The sequence below is a fragment of the Physcomitrium patens genome, chromosome 20 (genome assembly GCF_059467195.1).
Source record: "Physcomitrium patens ecotype Gransden chromosome 20, ASM5946719v1, whole genome shotgun sequence".
NCBI lineage: Eukaryota > Viridiplantae > Streptophyta > Bryopsida > Funariales > Funariaceae > Physcomitrium > Physcomitrium patens.
The window spans coordinates 9,283,052-9,310,709 of record NC_143429.1 but is presented as its reverse complement, the minus strand read 5'-3'; the positions used below and the strand labels follow the sequence as shown (position 1 = coordinate 9,310,709).

The window sequence follows — 27,658 nt, the reverse complement described above, 5'->3', positions numbered from 1 at the left end:
TAAAATAAAAAATACCCACCGAAGATGCTCTCCTTGTAGCTTTAGGGCGAAGACTGTCTTTTCCTTCTTGTGTCGGGAACAACGCGTTCGAATCTAACGGGAACTCGAGAACGTCGAGGTCCTTTTTCACACTAGCCTTTATTTGAACCCGATAACTAGAGCCTTCGGTTGACAATTGATCGCCTCGTTTAGGGTTCAGGGTTTTCAATTGGAGGAGGTGGATTCTCTTTGTATTTTGTTGAATTTTTTTTTCTTTTTTTTCTTTTTTTTTTGTCGAATTCCGGTTGCTCGGGTTTAGGGTTTTAGTGGTTATATCATCATCGGGAGAGCCGTCACAAGGAGGATTGGGGAAGTGTAGGAACTGGAGCACAATTTGGAACCAGGAGAGATGTCGGATAAAGCATTGGAGGTGTTCAAGTCTATTGCGCTTTTTGTAGCAGCGGGGCTGTGCGAGATTGGAGGGGGTTGGTTTGTGTGGAAGTGGCGGAGATCGGGTTGGCATTGGGGATTTTTTATACTAGGAAGTGCAATTTTGGTTCTGTATGGGATAGTCCCGACTTTGCAAGATGAAATGTTCGGACGCGTCTATGCTGCGTATGGTGGTTTCTTCATTCTGCTCTCATTTTTCTGGGCTTGGGCTTTTGACGGCGTGCAGCCTGATCGCTGGGACCTCATTGGCTCCGCCATTGCCATTGGAGGAGTTTGTCTCATAATGTTCATTCCGCGTAGGCAACATAATCCTGCTCCTGATCCTAGTCGCATTTCCGTTTCTTAGTTCATTGGGTTTTATTCTACTTAAATTGTGCTATGTAAGATTGAGTCATGTAAGATACCCCCCCCCCCCCTCTTCACTACGTTCTTTAGTGTATTATAGTATGCCAGAAGAGGAGCTGATTGGTCCTTGCATTTCTTTCTAGTATTGAAATCCTTGGACTAGTTCAAGCATGTTGTAGATTTAACTTAAATTGGTCCCCCATCATACTTCGTAAACTAGGTCACAATTTCATATCAGTTGGACCTTGTAGAGCTGTTGTGATCATGTGGGTACTGTAATTGGAGCAAGAACCAATTACGGTTGACATAATTAGTTTTGAGGGTTCATTCAAACTCACTAAGTGAGTAGAATCTATTTTTATTACAGAACACCAGCTTAATGAAGCTTGAAGTGTCGCAAGGTGTAGCTGCCCAAACATCTTGTTCATGAATTCATGAATCTTGTTTTATAAGCGCATGTCATCTATGTGCATTCTCATTTTGTGTTGTTGGAGTGACTTGATCTTTGGTTATGCGCCAAGCTACACTACAATGTTGCTGCACCTGTATGTTGTCCAAAGCAACAACTTTTCGCATTTGTACTTAATTAGTATTTTTTCAGCAACACGCTCCGGCATTCTAAGCTTAATTGCAGCGGTGCTGTACACAGTGTGAAGATGAAAATGAAAAGAATTTTTTAATTTCTTACTACATTCAATTTGGGGATACAGCCACAGGTAATATTGTTGCATTTTACAAATCTAAGTTTACTTGACCATTGCTCCCACTGCCCTATTGCTTGAGAGAATTGTTGCCGTTTTCGAAGATGAAGGATGCTTGAAAACCCAATTTCTGCCTGGAGAACGTATTAGTACCTGCGAACCTGCAGTTCTTTAGTAGATTGTTCTCTATTTTCTTGATTTGGAATTCATCAGATGGACCACTTGAATGTGGCTCGATATGCATCATGTGCCCAACTTCTGAAGTACATCTTGCGCTTTTCGTAAGATACAGCATGCATGAATTCGGGTAAGTGTGCCAGATTGATACCAATGTCATACACATTAGTGCTTTTATTACAACATAAAATCATCAAATCGACAAAATCTCTTGAGTACTATGCTTGCCAGGTGTAGGACCTGGCAAGATCCCTCCGCTCATCGAATTTCAGCGGCGTCTTCAGTCATCATCACTGCAAAATGAAGGTTCAGAGATTTCTTTAAACGACACTAAGCAAAGTTTGATGGAGGACCAGAGGGCAGCTAGCGATTAAGTCCACGGCTCTTGTGGGTTCTGGTGTTCAGCGTCAGACCATTATCAAGCATTGTGTCATTCAATGATGACCGTATGCAGTCTAGTAACAAAATTGAGCGTGTGATGCGGCATGTCAATGAGGATTTGACCAATTCCTTTGGAGTCAGCAGTTCGTTTCAGTACAAAACGCAGAGACTCTGCAGGCCAATGTAAAAATCTTGTAAGACTTTAATGAAGAAAATGTCATACACAAGGCAAACTCTCTGGTCATGAAGTTTGGAGTTCCGGTTGTTTCTGCATTTCCGTGAGGAATAGTATAATTGTGTGTCCTCGTCCTTCATATTTATTTTTGTCAGTTTGATTACTGTTGTAAATATTACAAAGGAAATATGAGGTTAATTTTTTTACGAATAGAGTTTGAGTGTGAAGAGATCGGAAGCAGGATATGGGTTTAGGGTTTAGGTTTAGGTTTCTTTGTCACATTGTCTTAACACAAGCCTAAGAAATTCATGAAGCCCTCATGAAACATGCAGCTTTTACTCGAATCCCACGTCTAACAAGCTCGTCGTAATCCACACGTTTCATCAAGGACCTGCCCGAAGTCCACAGCTCTGCAGCAATACATCTCCTTTGTGTAACCTATTGAGCATACAGAAATGCATTCTAAATAGTGCATACAACTCTTAGGGGATGTCGATAAACATATTTACTCCATCTCCCTTGATTAGGAGACAGCGCCGAGAATCAGGGTTTTGCAGAGGAAGCCTTGATTTCACTGCAGCCCAATTCGGGATCATTGTCGTTGTGACAGGAATCAATAATGTGATCTATTCGGCCTTTGACCATCCGAGTCCATCGCCATGTTTTCGTCCCATTTTGATCTCAAAATAACTTCATTCTAAATTTATCTGCATTCTTTCAAATACTCATGGTGTTGCTCAAGACTTGCTTTGGTTATGAAATATGTTATGTACTGCTCTGATTTATTGTGGTTCAGTTTCAATAACATATCCTGTTTCATTGGTATAAAAAATCAATCCCTTTCATTGACTATAATTATATCTTATCAAATAAGGCTTTAAACCTGTTATTTACTATTTCTATAAATCTTTGATTTTTTTGAATTTTTATTTTATATATATATATATATATATATATATTGGTTTACAAAATTAAGACAACAGGTATGAATTCAACTTCTTCATCAGTAGGTGATGTAATTTCATTAATACTTTATTTTTAGTGTGTTTTTTGTGATTTGAAAATATTATGAATTTTAAAATATTTTTTTAAATATGATGTTAGCTTAGAATACCAAGATCTATTATTTATAAAATTATAATATTAAGTATTGGTTTCAAGTCTCACCACATGTGGCACACAAGAAAAAATTACAAAAATAAATGAATTCATTAGTGTTTAAGATTATTGTATTTTATTTTTCAAAGCAAATATACTCAAAAAATCATGATTACTGTAAAAAAAATATAATATAATATTGAAATACTAATTGAAATTACACGATTATTTTAGACAGAACCTTTTTGAAAATAAATAAAAAAATAAATTCACACAGAATAAATTACAAAAAGATCCTCAAGTTCCAACACATGTTGTAATATATAAAAGATAATTTTTTCTATTTATTTTCAGTTGTAATTTTATTTTTTTGTATAATTTATCTTAAATTACGATAAAATTGTTACAAAAAAATAAAAAATTTAAACGAATTCTTGCATTTACAATTCAAAGTTTATCCTTCCTAATCCAAAAATATTTAAATTTCTTAAGATATCTTAGTTTTTTTTCAGAAAAAGCTACAAATTAAGGCTATTGTCTTTCTCAAACCCTTATTGCCATAACCTACAAGCTGGAGCCAAACAAGCCATTAGAGCAATTTTATAGCACTAAAATGTGAACAATCCACCATAGCAAGCATGAAAGAGAGAGAAAATAAAATAAAACTTTCACAAATGTATATTTCATTTATGAAGAATATTCCTTCAGAATATATTTGCAAACAAGAATCAAGCAAACTATGATTTTATTATGACTTGTACATGATTATTATTAATATCATTTAATTTATTATTATTATTATTTTTCTGTTTCACTTGTTTTTTTCTCTTTCTCTTTTTTTTCTTCTTCTAAATACTTACTATATAGTAGTTTTTAAAGATTTGTGTATGTTTAAACAAAAGTTCATTTATTATTCAAAATATGTTCCAATATGCATTTTGATTGCATTTTGATTACAAACTACAACCTTAATTATGAATTATTGAATAGAATAGATATAAAGAAAACTGATATATTTTTTTTTATTAAGTTTCTCAAGATATGACAATATTAATGCAGATTAGCATGACGATATTTATTTTTATTATTATTATTTTTTAACACCTTTTGTCTTCATAAAATAGATTGAGAAAATTATTTAATTTTATTTGTATAGGTTTTAGTTTGTTATTAAACAAATTTTAAGTTAATTTAAAAAATTACTTACAACATCATGTAAATAACATGCAATATATTAAAATTTAGCAATTAGATGGAATGGATGTGCATAACCATGATAATTGACCAGAGATTGTGACGGAATATGCCCTTACCAGAGTGATTATTGACACCCGCTTCTGGGTTCCACTCCAATCGATGATACCAGGAAGGTAATTGATACCAGCTTTCCTACTGACGCCCGGAACTGTTACTTGCAACATGTTGATAAACCTCAGCAATTTATATCTACGGTAGGCGGATAACAGTTGGTACCCGGGAGATGATACCAGTTGATGCAAGTCCTGTTTCTCTCTCTCTCTCTCTCTCTCCTTCTGCTTTGGTTGGGCTTCGTCGTCCCCAGCGATGGTGCCAATTTTTTTGCACAGGAACAAGTCGTGGGCAGGGCAGGGCAGGGCTGGAAGAGAGTGCTTGCTTGCTCTGGGTTGACTAATACACTGAGGGTTCATTGCGAAGGTCTTGCTTAATGCATCGAAGGCGACAGATGCGTGGTCAGGTTGTGAGGTGTTGATTGTGGCTCTTCTTCCTTTGTTTTTCTAGCGTTAGTTAGACCTCAGCAGGTAGAGTTTTGCATCGTTGAGGTTTCAACGACAGGAATAATGTTAAGCTCCGGGGAGACGGCTGCCCTTCTGGCCGTCCTTGGGGACGAGCAATCTTTCGATAGTCATGTATCGGCTTTTACCATCACATTTAAGCGCCATCAGCACTTTAAGGCCTGTTGTTGCCTAATCCTGCTCCTCGAGGTTCGTTGGAGTGTATGGTAGTGTATTTCACGTGTTTTTGCGAGTAGTTTTTAAACTTTGGTTGGGAAATCATAGTGAGGATTTTTGTGTGGTGGGGTTTGTGATTGAATTTTGCGTCCGTATGCGTTGACAATGTCGTATTATTCTTCTAGTGGTTTTGTAAAAATGAATGGCATCGGTTGTAATTTTGGTTGATTGCTAATCACAGTCTTAAATGAGTTGCACCGCAGGTCAAGGCGTTTTTTGTTTTAGTAAGTAGTTCGGTAAATTGTGTCGCCATTCAGGATGTGAATTATGGTTTCATAGCAGGTGGCGGTACCGTAATTCAGAGAGTCTTGTGTAGTTTTCCGATGAATTGATTGTAGGTCAGATTTGATGAGCGTTTCTTTGTCGATGCTAGAATTAATCTTGTTCAATTCTCCCTACAACAATGTTGAGGGATCATTCGACGTTGTTTTTATCATGCTATGATATGTGTGAACAGAGAAACAATACAAGGATGTTCCTAAGTTCCTTTGCAGGCGCGATTTTGCCCTAAGTGTGACATGGACATGCTAGATACGTGAGGATTTATGATTTAGGGTTTAAGAGCTTATTTCTACATTGTAACTTGTAGAATGCCGATAGGTAATAGTTATGTAATTACTGTCCTATGTGTAGTGAAATGCCTAGCGCTAACTGTTGTCGTGGTAATCGTTTTGAAGGATCGGCGGCTTTTGAAGCAGACTCAACGCCTTGTAGCCTTTTACATTTTGGTTGAGGTCTATCGTGGCGAGCAGCCATGCACCAACCCTTTCCTGTCGTTTCTTATTGATGTGAGCGCTCAACGTATCTTTGCTTGGGGAAAGTCAATACATAGTGCACTTGGCAGAAAAGATGAATATGAAAAGGCTATTTAGCCTGGATTTTCCTTTAAAAAATTCACGAATGTTACACGTTCACGATGCAGGCAGCCACCAATGAGGCAGCAGATATGGTGGAACGTGCATTTCTACAGTTGCTTCTGCAGTCTCTCAATAGCAACAGCAATGAAGTAAGTGTCTAAGTGCTTGTAGTTCTCTTTTAGTTCTGAGATGGTGTTGGATATTAACAAAAATAGATTTACTATGTCCAAGGACTCGACCTTGTGTCTGTCCTGCTTCCTTAATTCTCCTCTTATACTTGATCTAATTGAAACAGTCGTTCAAAGCTGTAGTTGAAGGCAGGAAATTACTTTACACCAAAACATGATGCAACGACCAGCAGTCTTATCTTGTCTGGAATACATGCAATGGGTCAAGATTTTATTTCTACTGATTCTATTCACGAGCCTTTCAAGGTTTAATGCGTATGCTCCCAATTATTCCCGTGGGTAGGGAAGAGTTTTCTTGACTCTGATAAAGTGAGTTTGAGGTTCGTTTATGATCTACCGCAGTTTAATGAAACTTGCCGTGGTCTTCTTGCAGCTTTCGACTGAATCAGCTAGTGATTTCATCTCAACATTCGACCCCTCAGCTCATGTACAACCTTCATTTTCACATTCTCGACTTAAGGACTCTTTCCATATCAAGTTACGAGTATTGTTAATTCTCATATGGTTTGATGCTTGTTTGGATGAAACTAGATTGTAAGGTTGTGAATTTTTGTGGTCTACAGATGCTCTACTGTTGCGGTCTTTTCTTGATAAATTAGAACATTTGTTTATTGTTACAGATTAGACTATAACAGTGGTGGTTTATGTCTTGGAATTACTACAGAATCTTCTAAACGCTGAGACATTGAAATCAGGATATGCCGACAAGCTTCCACCCGAGCCCCGTATGAGCAGTTTCAAGAAGGCATCGATTAGTAACACAATTCCTGATCCAGATGTCCCGCCGGGCTATGACCTTGATTCTTCTGAGTAATTATTTCTTGAGCTACTATTTTATGAACGTTGATGTGTTTGAAGTAATGTGAATTTTCAAGTTGGTCTAAGGATTTACTGAGGCTATTTATATATTTTTTGTTTTTTTGTTTTCGTTTTAATTTTTAGTCTTCAATTTGCACGTTTTTCTTCCTGTTGTTGTCAACAAAATCTGCTCCCAAGTGCTCTAGATGTTGACATATATTATTCAAGGTTGAGATCACTTCGTATTTTTGTGTCTTTGTGTTTGATCAGGATGTACATCGTTTGACTAGCATTCGTATCCTGTTGATTACAGACACGGTGTGCCAGGAGGTGTGGCACAGCTCGGGGCCGGGAACAGAGAAGCTGCGGCTGCTGCCTTGGTACAGGCTTCCTCGCTGAACGGGCTGGAGCCACCTTGGGTGCGCCCTGCCCCACCAAGGCTTCCTCCCCAGCACGGAGAGGTATGTAATTGATATATGTAGTCCATTGCATTTAGAACTTGTCTTGTGTTCATACATTTCTCAGGTGGTCCAAACCTCACATGACATAAAGTGATCTTTCTCCTATTCCTGGTTACATGGTTGTCACTCAAGTGGGTACTAACGCTGCGAAACAACTCCTCAATTTTATAGTTGTTTCTGTTGGTGTGCTTTGTAGAGTATTAGCTGCAAGCCTGAAAATCCTTCTCGTGAAAGGGTCTAACATAGTACTTTTATTATACTTTGTTATTCTATTGGATGCTTTTTACTACCTTGTGGAGTGAGGTTTGTATTCTTATCGTCCTTTCCAACGATTGATTTCAGATGATTTGGCAAGTTCCAGATACCCAACATGAACTTCTGTGGGATTATGGAATGTGTGCCGATACCAGTCGAGGTGCTGCTATTCGAGAGCAAATTAACCGGGCTTTGAAAGGTGCTTTGGCGCCTGCGCAACTGAAGGTCCCTTCTCGTCCATATCACGTCTTGTCTCTACTTAGTGTGTACTGTCACTTGCAGTATACAATCATGGGAAACAGTTCTTCATGGAGATTAGCTACTTTGTTGATGACTTGGCATGTGTTGGCATCACTAATATGTGTTTTGCAATCTTTTCGATGATCATGTCACATAGAAGAATCATGGATAGGCTGTTCTAGTATACTCCTGTTATTACTAGCAGTGTCCAGTTTTGGTTATGTATAGATTGAATTGAAAAATGGGAAAAGGCATGAGCTTGTGGCGAACACTTTCTCAACATGACTCTCATTCGGGATTTATGTTGTAATAACCAACTCCTGGTCCTCATAGAGTAAAGGATAACAAATCAGTTGCTAGTAATTAAGCGCATTCAGCTTTTAGATTGATAACCTCATGAATTAGAGCAGTGACAGCCGGTCATTACCAGTTATCACTGTAAATGGGCCAGAGTGATAGAGCTGTGTCTTCAGCCTTTGCTTGGTACCTTGTTGACTTCAACATACAACTCTTTTTTGGTTATGATTGTAGTAGCATATTAAGCAATTTCAGTTGGACTTAGGTTAATGTTTATTGTCAATTGTCCATTGGAGTCCATAGAGCAAGTTGTCGTAGTAGGCTTATCCAAGGTTGATCATCTTGGTGTCTTTTCTACATTGCTTGTCTTTTGTGATATTTATCTTTGAGAATTATCAGTAGATTAAGGTTCTGTTTCAGTAGGAGTAAGAGTTTTGCTGAGAAACAACATATTAAGGAGGCTGCAAAAAATATTCTATATCTTGGACGGACTATTGACTTCATTTTTGTGTGGCTGGTAGTGGCTTTAGGTCTTGTAGTTAGTCTCATCATGCTTACTGTGGTTGTTAGTTAAGTATCTATATGTGTTATTTGCTAAATCTGAGGACCGTGTGAAAGTTCACTTTCAATTGGAGGTCTTTTTGATTAGAGACCCTTTCCTTTTAAAAAATAAATCTACCTTGGTGATTAATTTTAGTGACCTTATGTATTTCTCAGTGTACATAGTTAAATTCATGAATCAGGTGTTGGTGTTCACGTGCTCACCAAAACATGGCGTGCATGCTATCCTATTTTGACTTTCGTGCAGTTGAACTTACTTGTCAAGGTCTCTATTTCTGTAACAGAAAGTCGTAATGGAGCTAGAAGCTGATCCCAAACTTGTGTTCCACTGTGGGTTGACCCCACGAAGATTACCTGTACGCCCTTGACCTACCGTTAGCATCTACTTATGAATATGTCGTTCTGATGAGTCCACTTACAAACTTGTGTTGCAATTTTTAAGGAATACCATGTCTATTGTGCCTTACGTATCCTCATGGCTTGATAGTGACTTCAGGATTGTGGTGACTGAAGACCGTGTCTTTTCTGGCGTATGTTTACGAAAAATTTCTGAATGAATAGAAAGAGCATGTCGTGTCATTATATACGTTAAGTTTGACTTGATATGTTGTGTTGAGCTTTGTTGCCTTTCCTAACAGCTGATTGTGCTCTTTGCAGGAACTTGTAGATCATAACCCCTTCATCGCTGTTGCAGTTTTGCTAAAGCTGATGAATTCAAACCAGATTACTGAGTAAGTAATTTTGTGGTTATTCACTGTAGGCCTTGAACCCAGTGGTTTACCAGACATGCATAGAACATTGTGCTTCCCGTAGCATGAATATATACTTGCGGGGACTTTTTGAATCTGTATAGGGATATGTTGGAGTACATTATGAAGTTGGATTGACACTTGTGTTGTATTGACTTTTTTCTGTAGATTAAGCAGATAGATGTGAATGGTCTCCTTTCTTACCTTTATTTTGTTATGGTTATTCTAATAGAATTGGGTTGCTTGCAGTTATTTTAAAATGCTGGTCAATATGGATATTAGTCTTCATTCAATGGAAGTAGTGAACCGCCTAACAACAACTGTGGATCTTCCCACTGAGTTTGTTCATATGTACATCTCCAATTGTATATCATCATGTGAAAATATCAAGGTTCGGTTTTCTAACTCGTGCTTTGTGGGTGGGTTGATTCAATATTCTTGTGTCAATCTCATCATTAACTAACAATTACGTTGTGTATTGTTCAGGACAAGTACATGCAAAACCGTCTGGTTCGACTGGTGTGTGTCTTTTTGCAAAGCTTGATTCGAAACAAGATAATCAATGGTATGTGTTGTATATTGTATTGCTGTTGTTACAGCGACATTTGAAAATATCGCACTTACGATGTGTGATTGCATGTGGTGATTTTTAAGTTCCATGTCTTACCAGTGGCTGTAATAGGCACAAGCTAATTCAAATAGCTTCTACGTTGATAGTTGCTAACGTATTGTTGTTTTTTCTGTATCAAGTGATTAATATGTCTCTTCATTGACTTAGATTACATGCGTGTCTAATTACAGTGCAAGACTTATTTATAGAGGTTCAGGCATTTTGCATCAACTTTTCACAAATACGTGAGGCTGCCACCCTTTTCCGACTTCTGAAGACACTGGAATCCTGACAGTAGATCTCGCGCTCTCTCGCCACCTATGCTGAACTCTTACGACCGAGGAGCATCCCCAGCATTGTGTATAGTATTAGGATTCGTAATGCCAGAATTCTTGAGGATCCGCATTCAACATATTTCTCTCTAATTGCTTCTCCTCGAACTCGAATTATTTTTTCTACTGCCCTGCAGGGATCAGCACCCCTCTGTTCAGTTTATGTTTCATTTAGTAGAGTACCGTACTGCAACCATGTAATGCTTGATGACTACTCGGTCTGCTTAGAGCAGGAACTGAAGTGTAGGTCGTGTGACAATCTAGAATCTTCATTGGCAACGCCTTGAATACACTTATGCTCTTTAAAATTATATTATTGATGCTGGCCAGATTGTCCAGTGTTACACTTGGCTTGTTTAGTCTGTGCAGGTATTTGTTGAAATTGGGCCGAGTTGCACACATTTCAAGTTGTTCTGTATCGATAGCTTTCCCGATCTTTCGACTGCTGTCAAACCAAACCTGGTACTAGTAAACCCTTCCAAAAGTAACATCTGCATATGAAACTTTTCTCAATTAGAAGTACCAAAAATTACGCATCTAATTAGAAAGTCATGATTCCAATTATTTTTCCGAGCTCTTCGGTTGAAAAACTTGACATCGTGTATTTAAAACTTAAGCACATGATTCTTCACTTGAAGATTTTAGCTGTTAGTAAATATTCATTGTAACATGATTTTTTTCTAAAGCTATGCAAGAATACTAAACAAAAACTATTGTTTAAGAAATTCTTAATGAAAGATTGTTTGTTTGTTTTTTTTCTTCATGTTTTACATTTAATAACCAAAATCAAAGAATGGTTGATGCTTGATTCAAGAATATGTTTGATGTGGAAAGCAATGGATGAGGAATGCAATGGTTGATGCCTGATTCAAATAAATATTTGAATAGATTTTTTTCTAAAGCACAACAACTAAATATAAGAGATATAAAAATTCAACATAGAACTAGTAATAACCAAAATCAAAGAATTAGTTTGATGACAAAAATTGCCACAAGAATAAAAATTATATATTATACATCATTATTTAAATTATACTTCCAAGACTAAGGTGTTCTTGTTCTTGAAATTAGTCAAATTAATTTTGTTTATTGTTAGAATGAGTTATAAAATAATAAACAAAATTAATTTGACTAATTTTTTAAAATTATAATATCTTGAACAACTAATATCCCTCTTAAGAAACACTAAAGAAAGTTTAAAAATGTAGATTGGATCTATGGATATCTTTGAATATGCCATGTGGCTATGATAACTTCAAGAAGTTTCTTATGCTTACAAAGCTCCTATTGAAGCATCTTACAACTTACACACTTGATCTAAAAGTCTTGTGGTCTTTAAGACTTTTCAGCATTTCTTTCTTGCTAGCTAGTATAGATGGATGTAAGATTAAGGCCATCTTTGGTTTTTTCAACGTTCTTTATAAAATCTAATTTTAATTTATTGGATCACTAATTTCTTAGACTTAGCAATACCTATTCTAAGATCTTTTATCTTATAATATATATATATATATATATATATATTTATTCTTTTTTTATTTATTATTTGCATATAATAGTAGATTGTATTTTGACAAGTTCATCTAAATTTATGTCTCTTATACATCAATATTAATAAATCTACATATATATTAAAAGATATTATTAAATAATTTATTAATATTAATACTAATATTAATATTTTATTTTTAGAATCACACACTTAAATTATATTGCTTATAAAAATTATCTTCTAACTTTTACTATCAATAATACAATCTACACTAACTTTTTAAAATATGACTACTATATGTAAATAAATAAATAAATAAATATATATATATATATATATTTTTTAAAATATAAAAAATATGAAAATATTTTTATAATTTCTATTACCAAAAATAAAGGGATTAGAGATTCTTGAATTTAAATTGAAATATGAGTTTTATTTTGAGAAGACTAAAGAATATCTTACTTTTTTTTTTCTTATATATATATATATATAAATTCGTATTAAAGTTTTTTAAGACCATGAGGTTCGTAAAAAAGCCATTTAAATTATAGAATATTTATGTAATAAATAATTAAGTAAAAAAACATTTAAGTGAAGTTTATAAAGCCACATGGTACATTTAAGGATATGCAAAGATTAAATCTATTTTTTTCAACGAAATCATCAAAATTTATAAAGAAATCTTTTTTAACTAACTTATTTTTACATGATTTTTCTTATTTCTATTTTTTTATAAAAAAATAGATGTTTGTGATATTTTTCTCTTACTTAAAAACATATAACTCTACTTTTTCTTAAAAGTTGATGCAGTTCAATACTCATTAATTGCAATTTTATTGATTTTTTTTTCTTATGCTCTACGAAAAAAAAACGTTTATTGGTCTTTATTTTAAATAGATTTTTTTACTATCATATATATATATATATATATATATATATATATTTACAATTTTTTTGTATAATTTTTAAAATTTGAATTTGATAATGTTTATGAAAACAACATGAAATTATTTATGAAAAGCAAACAAGGATGCAGATCCATAGAATTTTACGGCGTGGCAAGTGAGAGCCACTGAAACCCAAGGAATTCTGAATTGTTGCTGTTGTTGTGATAGTAGTATAGGGTTGCTTTTATTCATTCACAGGTCAATGGGAGTCTGATATGGTGCTGGAAGGGTAATTTGAGAGGTCACCTCGCACCATTCAAGAGTGAAAGAGTCATGAAGTTACATTCCATCAGATACTTGTTTCTAATGGGGTACACTTTAGCTCGTCAAAATTTGTGACAAAGAAAGAAAGTAATTAATTAAAAATATCGGTGCTTGCATGGTAACTATGGTGCAGTGTTGTTGTTAAGAAGAAGTTATGAATCCTTGTTACCTTCAGTATTGTACTGCAGAAATGAACTGTCATAAGTGGAGGTGTGCTATGGGTTCAAATGTTCTGCTAGATGGCATTCATTTGTTATGCAAAACTAGTGAAATAAAGGTAGAAATAACTCCATAAAATGTATGCAGTGCCCATTCAATATTTATGACTAGTTATTAGAAGTTATTTCATTTACCTTTTATTGGTTCAAAATAATTATTTTCTTGGTCCCACTTCTATGAAGTATTAGATAAAGTTTTGGGTCTTGGCGAGCTAGCCTTGGTTAACATGTTCAAGTTAGTATTTCTATGTCATTATTTGCATATTTTTATTTATATCATATCATTTATAAATGTGCTGGATTTTTTTATTTTTTATTTTTTATTTTTTTTGCATGCTTGTCTACTTGATTTGGAAGTCCATAATTCAACCCAAGGAAACATTTTAGAACTTTGAAATTTCATACCTCAAAAATTATGTATTAAAGTTATGCTAAAACGTTTTTTTTACAAAGGCACCAAGTTTTTTATAAATATTAGCTTATATGCTCTCTTTGACCTTCTTCATTAACATGTGCAATAAAAAAAGAAAATTATACGTATATTATTTTTTTATGTTGTAGTAACTCAAGCTATTATTATATTAGAGTAGTATTTATCAAATGCTACCAAGATGACTAAATAATACATATGATATTTTATTAAAATATAAAATTTATAAAAACATATAAATATTTTCTTTGCTATAGAATTTAAATTACTAATAAGATATAGTTTATTGAACTACCTATTACCATTTAAAAATATAAAACTAAAAAATTAAAACATCACATTTATATATATATATATATATATATATATATATATATATTTTTAAAAAAGTCAATCTTATTAAAAAAATGTTATTTCTATAGCACTAATCATTTTCTTTCTTCTAATTTTTGTGATTTCTAGCATTTCTTAAAGATAAAAATAAATCTCAAAATTACTTTTTGTTTGTAGATCAACCATTTAACTAAACATTGCTTATAATCTTTACATGATTTTTTTAGAAATAAGACTATTTTTTTAATAAATAATTAGCTAATTTATAAATATATATATATATATTTAAAATTATCTTATTATAGATTAAATATCTATTAAATTATATAAAATATTATTATTTATAATATAAAGAGATATCTTTTAAATTTATATTTATACATTAAGTATTCATAGAATTTTAGATAACTAATTATAAATTATAAATTTAAGACTAATTTATTCTAACTGGTATATAATTATGAAATAACTTCACATCTAATACAAGTAGTTCTTAAACAATATCTATAATTGATATTCAGTTTAAAGATGTTAAGTTAAATTTAATACAACATTTTTAATGTTTTCTTATCCTAATGTTCTATGCATTTAAAATTCAATATACTTATAAGTTTATATGTTTAAATCTATTTTTCTAACTATAATTTATTCAATTGATTTTATCAGAAGTTCATATTATCTAATCCTAACAACCTTCTTTCCTATTTCAAACATATTTCAATTCCCAACCTGAATTTATATCAAATCCTAATTCTAAATCCTAATTACAAGTATATCCTAATAAATTTTTAAAATAATTCAGTTATAACTTCAAAGAAATGAATTATTGCCTTTTGACAAATATTCTAACTCAAATTGCTCCTCTTATATCCGCTTGCAGCTCGAATTGCACTGGCTTTTCTAATCGGCTACTTCAAAGTGTGATTCCCCAAAGCAACGAGCACCACACATCCTCGCCGCAAAACCCTCGATACTCTCTCCTTGCTTCGATTTGCTCGAATCTGTGCTTATACACACGCCGTGCCGCATGCAAGCAACTTGAGAGTAAGGAGCCGCTAATGGTAAGTAATCCTGTGGTTTTTTCTTTTCTTGGTTCCGAGATTGTTATGATGGTTTTCTGTGCTTCGAATGTAGTGCTCGAGGTGATTCTCGGAAGCTAGACAGTAGGCTTGATCGGCACAATCAAATTGCGTAGGCTCATGCTTGCTGTATCCTATGCAAGCGTATGAACAATCAAGCGTGCTTGGTCAGCCACAATGGCATCGTGAGCTTTCGCTCAATCCATTCAGCGACTCATGCTTGAAACGATTAAGTGAATGTCATCGTAGATATGTTGTGTATCCTCTGGATAAGAGCCACGCAATCATACTGTACCATGAAAAGAATGCCATCACAGAAGATCATAGATTCATATCATTGCTAGAGAAATGTTTATACAAAAGAATTTCATTTATGAATTAATTTGTAGACCTATTGAACGCGTTGATGTTTTCAATATTTGTTACACATTTAACTATTTCGACACAAGGCACCATAGCACAACCTTACCATGTGCATCTCCTGATACTAACCAAATAGTTGAGTTCACAATTGTTTCCGCAGGTGATGGCATAGATGAAGAAGTGAGAGCATAAAGTGATCTTGCACCCGCTGCATGTAATTGCATTGGTTGCCGAATGGATGCCAGACTCTCTGGATCCCAAATACGTACAAGCTGCAATGCATAATCGTGCTTAGAACTCAAGATTATATACACGAGGCAACATGAACTGGCCCTTGCAAAAATGACAGCAATTTTTTGAGTAAGGTAAGATTCTTGATGAACACTAACCAGGTCAGCTCCTCCACTGAAGAGAAAGTTGTTGCTGTTAAGGTTATGTACCAATGAGCCTTCGTGTGCAGCTTTTACTTCAGCCTTCATTTGCAGAGTTAACTTGCACCATACTTGTAAAATAGAACAGTTTGATCCATATCAAATCATCTTATGGATAGAGAAAGTATTGCAACTCTTGGGTTGAGTTGAGGTGTCCAACCTCTTCAGTAAATTGATCGAGTGTAACATTGTTGAAGTGAACGATTGTGTTTGTAAAGTACAAGACTTGGATGATATTTGAAGTTTTGTAAAACATAGAAGACTTAGACGATGGATAAAGTTTATTTGATTGATTGTATAGGTTGGATTCTTAATTTGGTTTGTTAAAAGAATAAAGCTTGATATGATTGTGATGTAAGGCATGAGGTTTCTTTCTTTCTTTCTTTTTAGGTGTTGTTTTTAGTTGTAATTGTATTATTGGTACAATGAGTGATTAAGAAAATACAATGAATTGGAGAAATAAGTTGACTATCGTAATAAGAGGATATGAAAATTTTAAGATAGTATTTTAATATGTATTTGGTGGCATATCATGTTTATAAATTAGTTTTAATAGTTGGTGTTGTAAGATGGATATTGAAAGATGGGTGGTATTATGGAAAAATGTTCTAGTTTAATACTTATCATAGATGTGAATTAGTTTGTATGAAATATGTTTAAAGATTGACATATAAATTAGTTGTATTGGCATTTATATTATCTTTGTGTAAAGATTTTGTAGTAATCAAATAGCTCTTTAAGAATCTATGGTTACTTTAGTAAGCAAAGAGATATATTGAAGAATCAAATGTTAGTTATTTTTTAAGGTAAGAATATCAATCATAATGATTTTGTATAGATGATGAGAAATTTGAAATGAGCATTTATGTGCTATTTTATTTGTATATATGAATGTTTATTATATAGAAAATATTGAGAGATGATAAAAAGTTATTAAATCTTTCATTTGTTACATTGAAGATTTTTTTTAGTGATTAAAATTTATTAATATATTATAAAGTATTTAATAAGGTTATATTCATATAATTAAAGATAAATTACACAAATTATTCAAATATTTACCATGGCCCATCTTCAAAAGTTTTTTGTTAAATATGTTTCAACAATATAGAAGTTTTTATTTGTTTGTTGTATATTGAAATTTGTAATTGTTATGGAATTTTGTAACAAGTTTGTAGGCAATATTAGAATTATATTTAAAGCAAGAAAATTTGATATAAGAGATATGCTTACTCAATTCTATAATCACAATGAAGAAATTGAGATTTTATTAAAGACTAAAGTTTTTTTGAATAGAAATCAATGTAAAATATTTCCAAACTACTTTGTCATGTTATCAAAGTATTTGAAGACTTGAAAGCTTGTAATAATCAAAGAAGTAAGTATGAAATTTAATTTTATAAATTTCAATATATAATATTATATATATATATATATTAATAATAGATTGTGTATAATAACATTGAGATAAAGCAAATATCTTTCAAATGTGAAACAAAGAAATATTCAAAGAATTATTTTAGGACTTAAAGTCTTTCTAAAATGTGGAAATTGATTTACTTTCAAAGAAGTATTCAAAAAAATTAGAGGATATTATACTAATATTATTCATGTTTCTACCTATGAAAAAGTTAAATATGATAATAAAGAAGTTTACAAAAGATTGGAGTGTATAAGTAAAGATGTGCAATTTGAAGATCATATATTAGCAAAGTGTCTATTGATATGATTGAAGGACTTGTGATGTGTAGAAGGTGGAGAATTGGATTCTTTGGAAGTATCAAGTGATATCAAAAGTTTAGAGCTTATGAAAGCCATAAATAATAGTTCTTATGGAGATGTTTATAAATCAAGGTATAACCAAAGTAATGGATGTTGCTTTAGATGCAATATTCATACAAGAAGTAGATATATTAGCTAGTTCAAGCCATCAAAACTTAATCAAATATTATTATGCTACAAAAAGTAATAAAAATGAGAATGCTGACTTGTTAATAATGAATAATTTAAAGAAAAAAGTATATTTGGTAATAGAATTGATGCAAGGAGGTTTAAGCAACATATTGGAGATAAAAAGATCAATTTTGTATTACTTTCTTATTGATGTTATTTATCAAATTGAAAAAAGGATGTGTTATTTACATAACATGCAAATTTCTTATCAAGATCTAAAGTTGGATAATGTGCTACTTAATACTATAGATGATGGTGAATCTAATAATGATTGTCAATATATTATTGCAAAGTTGATTGATTTTGATTGGTCAAAGATTAATATAAAGAAGAATCTAAAAGTATAAAAAAAATCACATAGATAGAAATTTAAGATACACAATTTTTGTTGTATTAAAGAATACAATAGAAATAATAAAAAATTATACATTTGAAGCAAATTTATATTCTTTTGTTATAACATGTTTTAAGATAATTTCAAAAAAAGATCCATTTGATGGTATAATTAATAAAAGAAAATTATTAAAAAAAATTGAAGAAGATGAAAGATCAAAATTACCTTCAAATTATAATAATCTTAGTAAATTGTTCAAAGAATGTTAGACTTTAGATCCTTCACAAAGACCAAGTTTTGCAAATAGTTGTAAGAAATTAAAATTGAAGAAAAAATACTTAGAAAGATTGATATAGCCAAAATATCTTGTTTTAGAGCGTTTAAGAAAAAAAATCATAAAAAGTAGATATCAAAAGATGTGCAAGTTGATGTTCTATTAGTAAGTCTTATATTTGAGATTTTATTTGATGCATGTATTGGATTGATTTTTTTAATTTTAAAATCTATATATTCAAAGATATGTTCTTTAATGATGTTATATTATTGAAATATGAACATATGATTAAATTATTTTATTTGAAACTATGATATAAATCATATCTTTTTTTAATTTCATATTTTGATTATTTGAACTTATCTTCATAATTATATCATATTTTGTTGAAAGTATTGAAAATAGAGATGATATATTTTTAATTATTTGTAAAGTTTTTGAATCAATTGAAATCAAAGAATTTAGAAGAAGTATAAGAAATGATGAAAGGATTATTGATGAGCAAAACATTCATGCTAGTGTTAGATGATATGAAGAATAAGAGTCACATTAATGATGTAGTACTTATGGATGTTCTACATTCTAACAAAGGTAGCATATTGATTGTAATAATATAGAATTGGAAGGTAGTAAAAGACTATCTTATAAAGATTTATAAATTTGATGTTAAAGAATTTGAGAAAGATATAAGTTTGAAGTTGTTTATAGCTTATCCTTATAGAGATGATTATATATTACCTAAAGAACTTATTGAAATTGATAAATAGATTATAAGATCTTGTAATAGAGTGTCCTTGCATTTAAAAGTTATGGACTCATTTTTAGAAGGATAAAAGGGTTGAGGTGTTGTAAAATAACTTTGAAAAAATTAAAAAGAAGAAGTGATTTGGATGGAGATGAAGATAATATAAATCATTAGCTATGGGCTATTTTGAAGATAAATTTTGATATCTTAAAAGTTGAAGAAAAAAACATATTTTTGAACATATGATATTTTATTTGTAATAATATGAATTGAGATTGTATAATGAAAGAAAATATATTCAAATATGGACCAATAATAAGAATAGAATTAAAAAATAAGATATAAGCATATTTATAAATATGTTGGCTTATCAATTAATGATGAAAAAATTAAAAATTAAAAATAATAATAAAATCGCATGATCAATTACAAGATATAGATTGAAGCATTGTTGAAAAAGAAGATGAATATAAAGACACATAAATTTTGAATGTAAATATGGCACTAGTGTATAGGTTAACAATAAAAAATAATACTTTAAAATAGTATTAGGATAATTTATATAATATTATTAATATAAAAATCTTTAAATAAATAAATAAAATAAAATAAAATATAAGATATTTTGATAAATTTGAAGAATAATTTTATATTTTATGTATTTTAAAATATAAAATAATTTGATATTTTTATATTTTTTAAGTGCTTGATAATGCTCTAGATTGATTTTTTTAATTTAAGTTGGTCTAATTAATATAAAGTATTGTCAAAAGCCATAAAAAAAAACTCATATTTTAACAAACTTGAACTTAGAGTGTAACAAAAATTTAAAATTAGGACCAGATGAATTGAAAAATTTAATTTTTTTAAAAGAACTTAAATTATCCAATTGCTCAAGCTTGACAAGCTTGCTAAATAAATTGGAAAATCTTATTTCTTTAACCACACTTGATTTGAATTATTATTTAAGCTTCAAAAGTTTGTCAAATGAATTGGCAAGTCTTTCTTCTTTGACAACACTTTGATTAGGAGGTTATACAAGCTTAACAAGCTTGCCAAATAAATTAGAAAATCTTTCTTCTTTGATAATATTTGATTTGAATAATTACTTAAGCTTAACAAGCTTGTCTAATAAATTCAAAAATCTGTCTTTTCTTTTACTACACTTTATTTAAGAGATTGCTCAAGTTTGACAAGCTTATCAAATGAATTGATAAATCTTTTTTCATTAACAATACTTAATTTGAGATGTTGCTTAAGCTTAAAAAACTTACTAAATGAAGTAGCATATCTTTCATCTTTGATAACACTTGATTTGAGAGATTGCTTAAGCTTGACAAGTTGCTAAATGAATTTGTAATACTTTTCTTTTTGAAAATACTTAATTTTTATTGTTGCTCATACTTAATTTATTTTTTATTATTATTATTTGGATCATCAAGCAATGAAGTACTTCATTACTTGATTGTTTGTATTTAAAAATTTATAATAAGAATTGAAGCTTCAACAACATCTAGCATATTTAATTACATTTGATATGTGGCATTTTAACTTAATTTTGTCTTTTAAGAAGTGATTGCATACTTCACTAACTTAGGTGGTTTTAATTTCATAGCAATATTTTTGAGAATAATTAATTGGTTGTGTTGCTGAAAAAGAATTGGTCCATTGTAATTAACTCTAAATGCCTATATTATATCAATAATTATTGGACTTTTTTAAGTATAGTTCTAAAGTGATTGTTGGAAAATTTCCAACATGTAGTTTTAAATTTTGAATTCACATACTATTTCAATATTGTCATTAAAACATTCATCATGATCCAAGCCAATGCTATTATTGTCAAAAAATAATATTATTATTTTTTAAAGGTAATGGTTAAATAGCAAATTTATATTAGCAAAAATTAGAATTTTGATTTTGATTTTGATTTTTTTTGTGATCCATATATTATAGAAGACTCCATCTTATTTGGATAGTTTTTTGTCAATGCAAGTGGTTTATCTTCTATATGCCATGATATCAATATGGTAGCCAATAAGTTGGAAGGCTCTTTCAATAAAAAGACAAAGCAATTGTCTTATATAGTATTATTGTTGTGTTGTAATATGGCTAATAGATGAAAGAAAAAAGAAAATATTACATAATAGAAGATCTTATTTCAAAATATAATAGCATATTATTTTAATAATAAAAAAAATATTCTAGGAGGTAATAAAATTAATAAGTTCTAATACTATTTTTAAATAGATTCATCATGCTCCAAATAAAAATCTATCAATAAATTCTAATGCTTATTTTTAGGACTATAAATAAGACAAAATAAGATATATTAGCAAAATTAGTATCATAGGTATCTTAACTGTAATATTGCAATTTATTTGAATAGTTGATCTTTCTTGAAATAATAAAATTTGATTGATCCTAAAATTTAAATATCTAGGATTCTAATCCAATCCAATTTTTATATCTTTTAATTTAATAATTCAATTGATTTGATATTTTTAGAATATATTTAAGACAAGTACATTTATAAAGCTATAAAATTTTATCCATATATCTGCTACAATATTCACAAATTTCTTACATACAAAAATGGCTTTTTATTTTTCAAAATCGAAAACCACTAAAAACATCTTTTACTTTGAAAATCTCTCAAAAACTTAATATTCATCCAAATTATTTAAAACCAATGATAAAATAATTTTCTAAATTTTTTTCTCTAATATTTTTCTTTAATTAGCAATAAACCTCAAAATTTATATGGATGCATAATTTTGTGCCTCAAGTTCTGATTTTGACTCAGTTTATAATTGATTTTTTTTGAATATCAATTCTGAGATTTTTAAGGTAATTTTTGCTACAAACTACTTACAATTATTTTTTTTTCTTATCTAATTTTTTTTCTCATGTATAGCTGTACAAAGTAAGTAGAAGCATATTTTGCAAAAAAAATAGTATTAGCCTTATTAATTTTATTACTTCTTTGACTTTTATCTATACTTCTAAGGTAATTTTCTACAATATATTTAATGGAGATCTTCTATAATATATATTTTTTTCTTTCACGTAACTATCGTATTACAACACAATATTTTCAGTAATTTGTAGACAACCCACCTAAAGCATTGCTTTATAGTGCACATTTTTCTAATTCAATTAAGTGTATTGAATTAGATTATTTGATTGATTGTATCAAACTTGCTAGCTTGGATTTGCATGTGTATATTAAGATCATGACTATTGGACTCAATGAAATAATTAGATTTGAGTTTTTAGATAGTCAATCTATAAGTCAAAAGTTTTGTGATAGAATGGTATTATGGTTGTTTATCTAAGTTTGACATTTTGTCAAAATATTGTATTATGCTGTACTTAAAATTTGACAATCTATTTTAGAATTGTATCTTTTTTGAGAGGGTGTTGAGATTGAGAGGCTTACTTGTCCAACCTTCTTTTGGTAGCTTGTGCTTTATATTTGGATAATTTTTCTTTTTTGCTTGAGATTGCTTATTTCAATGATGTTTGTAGATTTTTCCTTCTTTTGGCTAGTAGGGCTTATCAAATTAAAGTGCAAAACTTCATAGCAGTAGGTTGACTAAGAAAATGGTCTTCAGCAATAGCTCAACCAATTACCTCTAGATTTTGGTGAATCACCTTACAAAGTGTTTGCGTGTAGGCATTTGGGACTGATTTGAGGCACTAAAAAATTTTATGTTAATTATGTCATTGTTTCAAATTATTTGTCTATTTAATAATTTTAAAAATAGTTAAATAACATTAAAATAAAAATAAGATTTTACATAAATCTTGTATAAAAATTCAAAACAAAATATTATTACTTCAAGTGTCAAATATACAATTTAAGAAGCTAAGTTTTGACAAAACATACTACTAAAAGAGATCTTATAGACTTGACATGGTCATAATTGTATACATTAAATATACTTGCACTTTTATATAAGTTTAATATGTCCATTAATTTATATCCAATTTATAATAGATTTTGTATAGAATCACATTATAAAAATATGTAAAATTGCATGAAGCATTGAATACAAAAAACTTATTATATCATATTTGATCATATTCAATAAGTCATGATGATAGTTATCTAGTTAAGTATTTTATTTTAGAAGTATTTCAAATATTTAAAATTTTTTAATTTAATTAATAGGTAAAATTCTAAAGAATTTAAAAAATATATAATTTTTTTTAAATATTATTCCAATTTTTTTCAAATTTGGCAAAGAATGGCTTTATTTTTTATAATTTTTAAGTATATTTGAATCCAAATTTGAGGCAATAAAGAAAATAACTTCTCTAGAATTAGTTAAAAATTCTAAGTAATTAAAAATATTGGACATCTTTGGTCAATTACTTATCAAGACTTTTGATTACCAAACTTCATTGCTTTTGAGTCTATTGATCTGGATCAATATGTGAGATTTAAAAAGATAGAGAATATTTTAGTTCTACGATGAGTCTATTAAAAACCAAACAAATAGAAAAAGCAAATTCATTTAATTCAATGACCTCCTATTATAATAGATTTTGGAATATGAAGTGTATCTATAAATATTTTAGACTTAATTCTTTTATGCTTTTAATATTACAAATAAATATTTTAGCATTAAGTGTAAAAATAAAAATAAAAATAAAATAATATGTTTTTTAAAATATTATTATTGAATAAAAAGAATTAAAATATTATATTCATGGATATTTATATATATATATAATATTAGATTTATATTTTTTATATATATATATTTATTTATTTTTACTATATTAAATTAATTTCTTATCTTTAAACCAATTTGAAAAATTAAATTTGATATTATAGTTAGCTAATGTTAATTATTATTTAGAAGATTGCAATACAACCATAATTATATTTAGAAAATTATAATGTTTCTGAAAAGAATACCTCATTAAGATGCTACAACGTTATTATGCTGTATTGATATAAACTATTATTTATATTAAATTAGCTTTTATTTGTTCATCCACATTTTTATTTTTCATTATGGTTCTTATTCATTAAATTTTTTAAAATATATTTTTGAAATAAAATAAAATAAAATATATTTAATATCTTTGGCCGTGGTAGTAACTACTTTATTTTTTTTTCTATCTCAAAGATTTAATTTTTTTTTTTTATGGTTTATATTATATGTATTAACTATCTTTTGGGAAAAAAATTAAATCTTTGTTATATGATGAATTCCGTTTCTTTACATATATAATAAAGAAAATAAAAAGAAAATAAAGATCAAATAATATCTTCAATAACTTGATTTCTATTTCTATCAATTTTTTGTATTTATTCATAAACAATATTTGATTCTTTGTTTTGACAAATCATTGCCTTTTTGCATTTTCTTATAAACAGAAAAAACAAAACCACTTCAAAAAAATTACTGTTATGTAATGTGAACAGCTCTATCCACCTAGTTCTAAAATTTAAAAAAATCTACATTAAAAAAAAAAACGTTGTTGTAGAGCTTGGCATGATTCCCCTTCATCTTCAAAGCTAAACAAAAAACCAACTTTAATTATGCTTTTTCTTGTACTGAAAAGAAAAATTATCAAAACAAAATAGAAACTTTGTTAACATTAGCTAATAATTTTCACATGTGACAGCCTATGAGATGATACCTAGTCTTGTATGTTGATTCAGAACTCATTTCAGATGTTAATTCATTCTTCTTCCCAATGAATGACAATGTACATGCTCTGCTGTGGAGCCAACCAATGCTTCAATTCACCTACATCTACATCTACCACTACTGGAACTGCTCATGAATCTGCAAGTGTTCCCAAGAATGTGTTACTACAAAAATGGTTCATGCACTCAGTTAGGAGAGCCACATGAGCCACATGAGTGGGGTCAAAAAACCTTCTCCTGACATGGGTCTCTGTTCATCAGTTTGGAATGGGCTTTGGAAGCTAGAGTTGGGAGTGTATGTTGGAGAAGCCATTTTAGTTTAGAAAGCATGGTCAAATATAATATTTATTATTAGCTATCATTATGATTTAGATATAAGAGATTGTATTATTAATTAGCATAAAATATCATCTGGTTTTGTAGACAAATTTTTATTGGAATTATATACAAACAAAAGACATTTAGAAAAAGAACTTGTTTTACACATATCACTTTTAAATTTTTATGTGACAAGTTTCTTTTTTAGAAAATACATGTAATTTTTGTAAAAATATTATTTTTTAAAACAAGAATAATGGTTTTATGATATTAACTTGGAATTAAAGATAGATTGTGTGACATAAGAAATTTATTTAGAATTGCCAAAAGTACAAAAAAATTGGTTTATAGAGAATTTAACAAAATAGTAAAAATTCATTTATAAAACATCTTTGTGAAAATTTTCGACAAAGCCAAATTAAAGTTTTAGAAAGAAATTCTAAAGCTTTATGTTACGTAATTTGTATTGTAGGAGCTGTAGATGGTTTACATATTCCTTCACTTGTTGCATTAGTTAATGGTGAAAATTGTTACTTTTTTAAATTATTCTATTTAACTTTGTTTAAATTTAAATTTAAAATTAAAATCTGAAAACAAAATAGAAATTGAAAATAATTATTTTGAAAGCATTTGATGAATAGCATAAATATTTTTAATTATAAAAATAGAATTAATACACATTCACTATGACAAGTTGTAAAACACTATAAAATTATGGCTTAATTTTTATACTAGTAAAATTTTTATTATAATCTAAAATTATATTTTAAAAATATTTTAGTCACTTAAATGATATAGAAGAATAATTGTAATTTATCTTAAAAAGTTACTATATAAAAATCCATATTTTTTAAATTATTAATTTTAAAATAAGATACTATTAAATTTAAAGAATATATTATTATTTATTTCAAAATATCTTCTAATCTATTTCCATATTTTTAATTTAAGTACTTTTAAAGTAGAAATTAGCTTAAATTAATTATATTTTTTAATTCTTTTGGATGTTAAAATGCTTAACATGTTATAACCATCTTCATCTTCTTATATTCTACTTATTAAAAGTTAATTCTTTTTAAAAAGCCTTACCAAAATTTAAAACATTAATTTGGTCTAAAAATTGCAACCATAATGTTGATCTTAACCCTAAAATCTTATTGCTCTTCTTAGCATTTTTAACATCCATATGTAATTTCTTATATTTATTTTAATATAATTCTTATAATTTATTAAATATATATAATAATACCATTGTTTGTACTTGTGATTTTAATCAAACACATATACAATAAAGAATTTATTGTTGTATGAGTGAAATATAAAACCTAAAATGGTACAAAAACATTAGATATGATGTGAATTTAGCATTCAAAAGCAATTGAAAGAGCAAGTAGGTGTACCAACAAAGGTTGGATTCAAAGAAGAAACACATTAGCTACCTTTGACTTATCTATGTTAGTATTCCAAAAACACTTCTCAACTTTGATATAATCCACTTCTCTAAGAAGAATCTCTATGGCTTCAGTTGCTTAAATACTTTACTATAAAACTTTTATAAGATATCAGGAACTTGAATTATAGCCAATGAGAGTTACTTTATTTAGTAATCTAATTCTTGCATTAGCATCCTTCACTAGGCCTTAAGTAGGTTGTAATTATTATTTTAATTCATGAGGTTTTTTATTTTTATTTTTTTAATAGTTTGGAAATTAATAAAATTGTCTCAATTGCACCTTGCTTACAAGGATTAGTAATTAATATATACTTACAATGACCTTCAAAACTATCTCAATGTTTATAGTTTGAAATTTTAAAATAATGATTGCATGTTAAAGTGACATGGAAAAAATGTTGTTACTTTCTATTATCAATAAGATAATTGAAGTGCAAGTCTTAGCACTTGTTTCAACATAAATATGGATGGATTGAAGCTTGTTGTTCTCGCTGTTTTCAAGCTTCAATATACCAAAGCAATTGAACTAATAGAGGTGGGTTCGAACATGGAGAAAGACTGGTTATATGAATTAGGTCTGTTAGTGTTACAATTGACTCTACTTTGGCTATCTAAAATCAATCATCAAACTACAAAATACCGAGGCTTACTACTTCCAACTTAATTCAATCCATAATCCATTCTACGAATATTAATTCAACAATACTT

General features: G+C 29.7%; 3 protein-coding genes across 5 annotated transcripts; all 3 read left to right on the top strand.

The window, feature by feature from the left end:
- The first annotated feature begins 388 nt into the window (after positions 1 to 388).
- LOC112273198 (uncharacterized) lies at positions 389 to 775 on the top strand. Its single transcript, XM_024501676.1, has one exon. It carries the CDS (start codon positions 389 to 391, stop codon positions 773 to 775), a length of 387 nt encoding a protein of 128 aa, XP_024357444.1.
- A 4,064-nt stretch (positions 776 to 4,839) lies between these two features.
- On the top strand, positions 4,840 to 11,001 carry LOC112273685 (uncharacterized). 3 transcript variants are annotated; one of them, XM_024502743.3, is made up of 12 exons: positions 4,840 to 5,267; positions 5,972 to 6,082; positions 6,217 to 6,300; positions 6,713 to 6,766; positions 7,004 to 7,149; positions 7,451 to 7,598; positions 7,941 to 8,078; positions 9,236 to 9,307; positions 9,609 to 9,682; positions 9,950 to 10,091; positions 10,187 to 10,265; positions 10,502 to 11,001. In XM_024502743.3, exons 1-12 carry the CDS (start codon positions 5,124 to 5,126, stop codon positions 10,600 to 10,602), a joined length of 1,293 nt encoding a protein of 430 aa, XP_024358511.1. In that variant the 5' UTR covers positions 4,840 to 5,123; the 3' UTR covers positions 10,603 to 11,001. The 3 variants fall into 3 exon arrangements, with proteins under 3 accessions (XP_024358511.1, XP_024358512.1, XP_024358513.1); XM_024502744.3 differs by having other exon boundaries at positions 4,857 to 5,020; XM_024502745.2 differs by having other exon boundaries at positions 4,857 to 5,028.
- Positions 10,938 to 16,399, top strand: LOC112273561 (uncharacterized). Its single transcript, XM_073529507.2, has 3 exons — positions 10,938 to 11,104; positions 15,210 to 15,390; positions 15,932 to 16,399. The coding sequence occupies exons 1-3, from the start codon at positions 10,938 to 10,940 to the stop codon at positions 15,941 to 15,943; spliced, it is 360 nt and encodes a 119-aa protein (XP_073385608.1). The 3' UTR covers positions 15,944 to 16,399.
- Positions 16,400 to 27,658: the final 11,259 nt, after the last annotated feature.